This window comes from Etheostoma cragini, chromosome 6, assembly GCF_013103735.1.
Source record: "Etheostoma cragini isolate CJK2018 chromosome 6, CSU_Ecrag_1.0, whole genome shotgun sequence".
In the NCBI taxonomy this organism is placed as follows: domain Eukaryota; kingdom Metazoa; phylum Chordata; class Actinopteri; order Perciformes; family Percidae; genus Etheostoma; species Etheostoma cragini.
In genome coordinates this window covers 16,247,352-16,256,109 of record NC_048412.1, presented here as the reverse complement: position 1 = coordinate 16,256,109, position 8,758 = coordinate 16,247,352, and the positions used below count along the sequence as shown (strand labels likewise).

Genomic DNA, 8,758 nt, shown 5'->3' with positions numbered 1-8,758 from the left:
CCTAAACAAATTTTAATAAGGATACATTATATTATATGTTATATTTTGTAATATAGTAAAATTATTACCCGTGTGTGTGTGTGTGTGTGTGTGTGTGTGTGTGTTTGTGTGCGTGTGTTTGTGCGCGCGTGTGTGTGTGTGTGTGTGTGTGTGTGTGTGTGTGTGTGTGTGTGTCTGTGAGCACATATGTGTGCGTATGCGCGCCGCATTATGACGGTATAAAGACGGTTCTACACTCTTTCATTCTGCAGTTCATTATGACGCGAATAGAATGCAGAACGCAACAGTTAGTTTAGGGATTCTTTATAGATCACATTTCATTTGGCTACCTGATTTCTAAGTGAACGCAACGCAAAACTAGCCGTCTGAAGGAAACAATACTCAAGACTTCTTGACCTACGACGCTACAGACATGGCGAGTGAAGGTAAATAACTCAGTATGGTATGGTAATTTTCAGATGTGTAGGCCTTATGTGCTAAATCAAACATTTGGGAGATTTATAACGCCAGTTGTTTGAGAGAGTTGTTTCTAATAATTTTGTCCAATTTAAATGGGGCTGGGCAAAATGTTTGACACACTTTTAAGAAAATGTAATCCAGTTATGGCTTTTGCAAATGTCCTACTATAGCTGTTTATAGCAAAGTTTCTAATTTGACAAAAAATCCAATCCCAAAACTTTGACATTAAGTTATTTCTATGTCTGTTTTGAAGACTATATTCACAAAAAAGAGTAGATGGTTAAAAAGCCTATCCACCACAAACTGCAACCTTAAAAATTACTGTAAAGTAATCTTTTTTGACAGATTTGGGTTGTTGTGTATCTGATGCTTTAAAACAATACTATTTTATAATACATGCACTGAGTAGCTTCTAATAATAGAAGTCTTATAATTCTAAACGTAACAGTTCAAAGTGGATGACATGACTTGTTACAGTGAATGATTGACCCTCTCCCCTGCTCTCTCATTTCGTTTACAGTCACATCACGAAAAAGCACTCGATTGAGTTCAACAGGATACTACGACATTGAGGGAGAACCCTTCATCTGCTACAAGGAGACCATCCACAGGTAAGCTGGAGTTTGTGTGTGTGTATTGCACAGTCATGCTGTATATGTATGGCATGTCATACGTTCTTCATTGTACATCTTTATTTTCCTCACATCCAGGATTTTCAGAAGACATCGTAGGAACACGTCTCAGTTCAATAACAGCCACAGAACAGAAGAACAGATGAACAGGAACATAGACAGCAACATACTCGTTAACCAAAAAAGAAACATACTGAGTATCCAAAACACCAGCAGCAGGGCCTCGTCCACTGTGTTCAAGATTTTTGGCATTCCTTTCTTCCTAGTCCTCCTGTGTTTTGGTAAGCAATCTCTCCTTCCATGTACAATGTTATATAGTTCACCAGCTTGTAAGTTTTAGTGTCTATCTTTTGAATAAAAGATCCCTGATTGATTTCTCCTATACTTTATTTCTCCATCCAACAGGATTGATCTACTTGATCCTGGCTCTGAACAGCCAATACGTTACCGATACGACTATGGTATGACCCGTGAAAGCAGCTTGGCTTTCTCTCTTACTTACATTCTTTCTGTGCACCTTTAAACGTGATTGCAGTCCAAAAATGTTTTCACCTGACCAAAATGTGAATTACGCATTGATGCCAGCATGCATCATTAAATTAAACTAATTTACAGGCTGCATCATGTGAAGAGCTAGCGAAGCAACTAAGAAAGCTGCAGGAAAAGCAGGGGATATTAGAAAAGAAGATTGACCTGCTACCGGTGGCGGACACAATGCCCAACTACGCTCTGGAGTCGCAAGGTGAGACATCTAAATCACCCTTATCATTTTCATCTGTCAGATTGTACTTTGCATTTTTTAATTTTTTTTTGTTTGAAAATTGCTTTCTCACTTTCTGTCTGCAGGGGCCTGTGCAGTATCTCATCGGTCCTCAAACACATACAATGCTCAAGCAGGCTGGAGTTTTCTCTGGATACCTATGTGGCTACCAAGTGCAAACCCAGGGATTGTAATTAAGGTAGGAACTACACACAAAAATCACATTGCTATGTGGTATGATATTATGTTTGTGATTGTTTTATTGCCTATTACAACATACCATCTAAACTCTTTCTTTCCTCAGGGAGGCTCACCCCTGGTTATAGGGCACTGCTGGCCCTTTGCAGGTGAGCGTGGACATTTATTCATCACCCTGTCCCACCCAATCACCATAAGCCACGTAGCACTGAGTCACCTCTCAAGGAGCCTTTCCCCAACTGGCACCATTTCTGGCGCCCCCAAGGAGTTTTCTGTCTATGTAAGTCACAAATTGAACAATGCTACACTGCAGATGTCCTGTGTATTTCACTGACACATCACATAGAGAACAACAAGGTGTTCAACTGGATCTCTGTTATTCTCTCATGCAGGGCATGAAGACTTTTGATGAAGAAGGAACCCCACTTGGAACCTTTCTTTATGATCAGGATGGGGACTCAACACAGACTTTCAAACTTCCTGTGAGTATTACACCATGCAATGAAACACATGCAAATGCATTTTGTTTTTCACCCACAAGCTAATATGTGTATATCATAAGAGTTACAGTTTGTCTGTCCTTATTGTTCTCATTATATAGTTTATTTTCTGTTTTTGCTAAACTAACTCACTCTGCTCATTCCTCACATTTCTCATGTCTTTTAGGATCATAAAAAAGCTGTCTTTCACCATGTAAAACTGCAAGTTGAGACCAACTGGGGGAATCCTGACTACACTTGTCTGTACAGTTTTAAGGTACATGGGACGCTGGCAGACTGAAGAAGGACACAGAGGAGTAGACAGGACCCCAACATCTGGGTGCAGAGACAGATGAGTATGATTTTCCGTAACATTAAATCAGATTCCAACCATCTGTGGATAAATAGGCTTAATTTAACATTGTGTTGTGGAATTTGCAGTCATAAAATACCAGCAAGTGTTATTTTTAGTGTAAGTGGGAGGTGAGGTGTGATATCCACTCCAATTGGCTGGGTTGGACACTTGTGCAGGGGAGGACAGGGTGGGTGGGTTGATGCTAGGAGGAAGTATGGTGAAGGTGCACCATACTTGCTTCCAGCTAAATCTCCTCCCTGCAAGGTGAAAAGAAGAGATGCGTGGCTGTCTACATCACTTGGCCACTTGCTGGTATTTTCTGTCACTTTTTACTATCACACTTGATGTAATTTACCCTTAAGGATTATTAAGAGCATGTCTTCTTTCTTTTTCTAAATTCCACAACACAACGTCTTCTACGTATTCACAGATGGTTTCAGTCTGAGGGCTACACGGTGGCACAGTGGTTAGCACTGTAGCCGCACGGAGGAAGAACTGTCTATGGTTCTGGCTCTGTGCAGAGTTTGCATATTCTCTCTGTGTATGCGTGGTTTTACTCCGGGTCCTCTCCGGTTTCCTCCACATAAAATATGCAGAGTTTAGGTTAATTTGTTGCATAAATTCGGATGTTATAATCATAACAATAAACATCAACAAAAATAAATTATGCTTGTTTTGTCTTTTATTTAAAATCCTTAATTGCTACCTTGATATGAGTATAAAAGAACATACAAATGTACTTCTTCCATCTTACAAAAGAACATTGCTGATCATGAAACAACTTCAACAAATAATTTAATATTTACTTATTATAGCAAACATCTTAAAAAATGCCAGATTCAGATGAAAATAGAAAATAAACTTTAAAAAAATCAATCAATAGAGAGCAATAGTTACTGTAAATAATGCAAGCACTCTGATTTCATAGTGTAGTTCATGCTTGTCATTGATTGGTCAAGGCCAAGTATGTATGTGTAAAATGTTTGGTTCAAAAATATGGTGAGTATTCCTTTAGGGTTTTGGGTTTTTACTTTAATAAAGAAAAACACCTACACGCTCCCCCATTTTTTATATCAGAACCCCCCCCCCCCACCCAGAAATATCAACATTTTTAGAAACATATCAACAGGCCGTGCTACTTAAGGTACTAGACTGTGAAAACCTTAAACAAGTGCAGCAATTGCGAGGACAAAAAACAACAACAATGACTGCTTTGATAAATACAAAAGTAAAGGCATTCATTTGGCTGCTTGGTGAGAAGGAGGCTAGCATTGATGAAAACTGCAAGAACTGTTCTCCATCTCTTCTGCTCTGCTGATTAAAGAAAAGCCAGTGCACTATATATATATATATATATATATATATATATATATATATATGTGTGTGTGTGTGTGTGTGTGTGTATCCATCCATCCATCTTCATTTGCTCATCCAGTATCGGGGCGCAGGGGCAGCAGCTCCAGCAGAGGACCCCATACTTCCCTTTCCCAAGCCACACCAAAAATATATACATATGTTCATGCCTTGTTTCTGCTAAAGATTCCAATTTAATCTTCCTCTCTCTTGTTTTAATTATATTCTCTGAATACATATGGTCTCAGTAGCCTATATATGTAAAGTCTCTTTATCTGAACAAAGCATAGACTGTTAATAATATAATAATGTATTAATATACTTCACTTGTTTTGTTGTACTGCATTCAAATTTAACTATACACTAAACGTATTAGTGTATTTTTGTAGTTATACATTTTAAATTAAAATAAAAAATATATACTAGGCCATATAACCATTTCTAAAGTATTATTAATAATAATTACGTTATTATTTTAACAATTTAATTTTAATTTTTACTTTAAATTTTAAGAACATGTTAAAAATTTATTGAACAGTTTGGCATCAGGTGAAAGTAAAAAAATAAAAAACATAAAATATTTGAGCAATTTCTGAAGTTGTTCCCAGAAGTGAAAGAATTCATATCCGGTTGAAGCGATGTATCCGGATGTTAGCCGGCTAAGGCCTATGGCTAATGCTAAAGCTAAGTATCGAGAGCAAAAGGTGCATCATATCGCATTACAACCATTTTGCTTCCACAAATGTCATCTCACATCCCTATAACCGCCCGGGCTCAGCCGGCAGCCGCCAGCCATGCCGCTCCCCGGGGGAAGAAACGGACTGGTGGTCTGGCGGTTTCTGTCGCTCAGCAGGCCGCCGGGAGCTGCAGCAGCAGCAGCAAGAAGAAGAAAGGCCAACTGACAGCGACACCAACAATACAGACACAGGTGATACACAGTAATGTCATTTGGCACACTGTCTGCCTGTAGTGCGATTACTGAACATTACTCAGAGCTCAGAATAGCGTAATTGATGAGAAAATATACTAACGGGGTCTGTTCAGTTGTACTTCTAGACAAATGGAATGTGCAAGAAAAATGCAAAGCTGTTAAGATGCAATGCAAGAAGGGCTGCAAATATTTTCTTCATTGAATAATTTGCAGATACGTTTCTTGATCAATCGAATCAACGAAAGAATAAGATTGATCAATTATCAAAAAAGTTGCTAATGGTTTCAGATCTAAAGGCCAAATAAACAGTACATCACAAAATACACAACGTACAACACTTGAAGTATAAATATGGTATGAAGTATCAGTATCATTGTATGTCTGTAGTATTATTGTACCTTTTATGATCATGTAACACTGTGTTTACACTTTGTTAACATAGAAACATGCAAAACAAGTAGCTTAAAATGTGTGTTTTGTCTTTCATGCTTCATCAGATAACAGCTGTGGAGTTGGTGGCTGAGGTGAAGCCAGTGGGAACAGTTGATTGCGGACCAATTGCCATCACTGAGTCCACAGCAAAGCCTCCACCCTTCAAAGACCCCACATTTATGGTGAGTGTCTGCATCCTTCTGGGTTTTAAGTTTATCAATTGCTGTGGCCTTTCCCTCAATCCCCCCCCCCCCCCCTTTTTCTCTTAATCTCGGCAGCATTCTGGGATTGGTGGAGCAGCGGCAGGTAAAAAGAACAGGACCTGGAAGAATCTCAAACAGATTCTGGCGTTGGAGCGGACTTTACCCTGGAAGCTCAACGATCCCAACTGTGAGTTTTCATATCTTTTTTTACCTGGTACATGTACATGTTTTTATCTTTATTTTTTATCTCCGAACAAGTAGGCTCTATTTCTGTATTATAACCCTAAAGCCCAATATAAAAACATTCCGTTCATGAATGTCTAAGGTGTGCAACACAACTTAAAATTATATTTAAATTTTTTTAAAGCAAAAGTTTATATTAATTCCAGGGTTTCATTTTAATACTACCGATGACTAATTTGAAACTGAATTCAAGACTCAATACATCAAATTTGTCTTTGTTAAAGGTGCGATGTCACGCGTTTTTAGGGTACAACATTTGTTGTCACATACAGCAAACATCTCCTCATTATCCGCAAGCTGCCTGTGCCCAGAAAACACCGTAAAAAAAAGAAAGCGGACTCTGTAAACAGCCCAGGGTCTACAAAACGGCAACAAAAATAAACTGTGCCCACCTGCACCACAAACCTTAAACAACCACTGTTCCAACCAATAACCAACAAGAAGGATTTGGGGTTGGGGGGTTAGTGTACAGAAGGAAGGGGGAAGGGACGGGATGAGGAGGAGGGAGGGGTGAGCTAGTCTTGTTTCATTTCAAAATACTTAAAATGTCAACAAGAAGTAACGTCACCCAACATCCCTTAGACCACCCTTAAAAACATTTAAAACGATTTTTAGGTCAACGTGGTGTAATGTATTGGCAAAAAAGGCTTTGAAAGCTCTTTACAGTTTACTGTATGCCAAAGCTGTATAATAAATAGAAGATGCATGCGTAAGTCTATGTCACTTTTACAAGAACTGCCCATATTGGGAAAGTTTTAATCAGTAGTATAATTTATGAAATTTCTGTGTTCACAGACTACAGCATTGATGCCCCTCCCTCCTTGAAGCCGCCCAAGAAATACTCTGACATCTCTGGACTCCCTGTGAGTTATCACTGTTTAAAATGTGTACAATAAACAAAATACCTTTTTAAATCTTGTATAAAGCATCCACTTTATTCTCTCTCGTCTTTCCTTAGGCAAACTACACAGACCCTCAGACAAAGCTACGCTTCACGTCCTCTGAAGAGTTCTCCTACATCCGCCTCCTCCCCACTGATGTTGTTACAGGCTACCTGGCCCTCCGAAAGGCAACTTGCATCGTGCCCTGACAGCTGAGCAAGGCTTGAAACCTAAAACAGGTTCAAACCAGAACTTAACTCATGTCAGTGCAGGAAGCTGTTGGGCTAGCCGGGAGACGCGGAGAGCACAGGACAGAACAGCTGGAGCTCACAGGCCACTGCTGAACATTTGCACTGCAAGGCAATCCGAGTCAGAATTTTTACTGTGTGATAAAATAAAGTTTTTCATTTTTTCATTTTCAATGTTGTCAATAACTGGATATTGATTGTCACTCTATCCGTGAATGTCCGGTAAACACTTTTTATTCTTTTTTGGGGACAGAAAGTGTTCATACGTCAATAGTCAGCAATATGATTTTCTTATTTTTATTTGTTTATACAGTATACAGTTCCCAGTATTCCTAAAATTCTCCCATTAGGTGGTGCTATAAATTGCTAATTTATGCAAATTTGAGAGCTTGGTGTGTATTTGCTCCTGCTAAATCCTTGGTTGTACTGAATAAGTATTACTGGCTAGGATGCTGTACACCTCTTTGTGATAGAACATCCGGCTCCAGTGGTGTAAATGCAGTGAGGTTTGGTGAGGTTAGAGAGAAGTAGACAAAAATTTTGCAAAGCTGTTGGAAAGAGTTTGTCTATTTCAGACCATCAGTCAGTCATTTATATATATATATATATATATATATATATATATGTCTATATACATATATAATATAAACAGCTCATTAAAGCTTACTTGAATTGTTGAAGTTTGACTTCATTGTCTCTCTTTTTCCTTCTCTTTTACACATTTTCTTAGCAGATCGACACAGAAAAAATTGGTAGCTGAATTTATTTTCCATCTCTATTTTGCATGTATTTTAATATCATATACTATAATCAAACTTGTTTAACATTAAAACATTCCCTTGTAAATTCACTGAGACATCCACACCTGGTGTTGCACTTGCCTGTTTCTTGGATTGTCTGTTCTCTGCAGTAGCCTACATATATGTAAGCTATGCAGGTGTGGCTGGGCCAAGCTGGAGTCGTAATAAGCCAGGAGTCACCAAGCAGGCCTAATTTCACACACGCCATGTGTAAATGTAGAATTGGTTCCACATGGTTTTAATTCCACAGCTGCATTTGATGTATTATTTGCTCTCTGACTGGTAAGGTGAGAATGGCTCATTAATCACACATGGCAGTCATCCAGGATCATTTCCAGGGTATATTGTATGCAATTTTTCACAAACTTCATGAATGAGGACCCTTGAATTAATAAAGGCACCAGCACAGTCATTAAGGTACTGTTCCAACCTGGTTTTAACATCTGTCCTGAATGATCCGTTCACAAGTGGACAGCTCTAGGTAGCTAGGTGTGTTTTCACCAGTCAGTAGATGTCCAAATGCGTCCTGAGTGACCACTTGTGATCCGATCACTCAGGACCTTGTGAAAATGACAAAAATCCCTAAGTACACATCAATCAAACCTACAACCTCTGTAAGCCCACCACTCAAACCAATGAGCTATGAGGTCTTACCTGTTGAGATGGGGAGATGCACTTGCTAATTTAGGTTGTAATTCTTCTGCAGTCCTTTCTTGATGCTTTGTTTACACAGGCTCTGTGAACACAAAAGTCTTTGAGTCAGCTGTATATTTTACCAATAAAG

The 8,758-nt window shown here is 38.8% G+C and overlaps 2 protein-coding genes across 3 annotated transcripts; both read left to right on the top strand.

Annotated features, from left to right (window-relative positions):
- The first annotated feature begins 241 nt into the window (after nucleotides 1–241).
- Nucleotides 242–3,525, top strand: LOC117945792 (SUN domain-containing protein 2-like). 2 transcript variants are annotated; one of them, XM_034873492.1, is made up of 9 exons: nucleotides 242–425; nucleotides 980–1,070; nucleotides 1,179–1,372; nucleotides 1,497–1,552; nucleotides 1,707–1,833; nucleotides 1,938–2,050; nucleotides 2,156–2,329; nucleotides 2,442–2,531; nucleotides 2,716–3,525. In XM_034873492.1, exons 1-9 carry the CDS (start codon nucleotides 413–415, stop codon nucleotides 2,827–2,829), a joined length of 972 nt encoding a protein of 323 aa, XP_034729383.1. In that variant the 5' UTR covers nucleotides 242–412; the 3' UTR covers nucleotides 2,830–3,525. The 2 variants fall into 2 exon arrangements, with proteins under 2 accessions (XP_034729383.1, XP_034729382.1); XM_034873491.1 differs by having other exon boundaries at nucleotides 1,170–1,372.
- Nucleotides 3,526–4,872: 1,347 nt separating this feature from the next.
- ino80c (INO80 complex subunit C) lies at nucleotides 4,873–7,346 on the top strand. Its single transcript, XM_034873495.1, has 5 exons — nucleotides 4,873–5,164; nucleotides 5,665–5,781; nucleotides 5,878–5,989; nucleotides 6,841–6,908; nucleotides 7,004–7,346. The coding sequence occupies exons 1-5, from the start codon at nucleotides 4,979–4,981 to the stop codon at nucleotides 7,133–7,135; spliced, it is 615 nt and encodes a 204-aa protein (XP_034729386.1). The 5' UTR covers nucleotides 4,873–4,978; the 3' UTR covers nucleotides 7,136–7,346.
- Nucleotides 7,347–8,758: the final 1,412 nt, after the last annotated feature.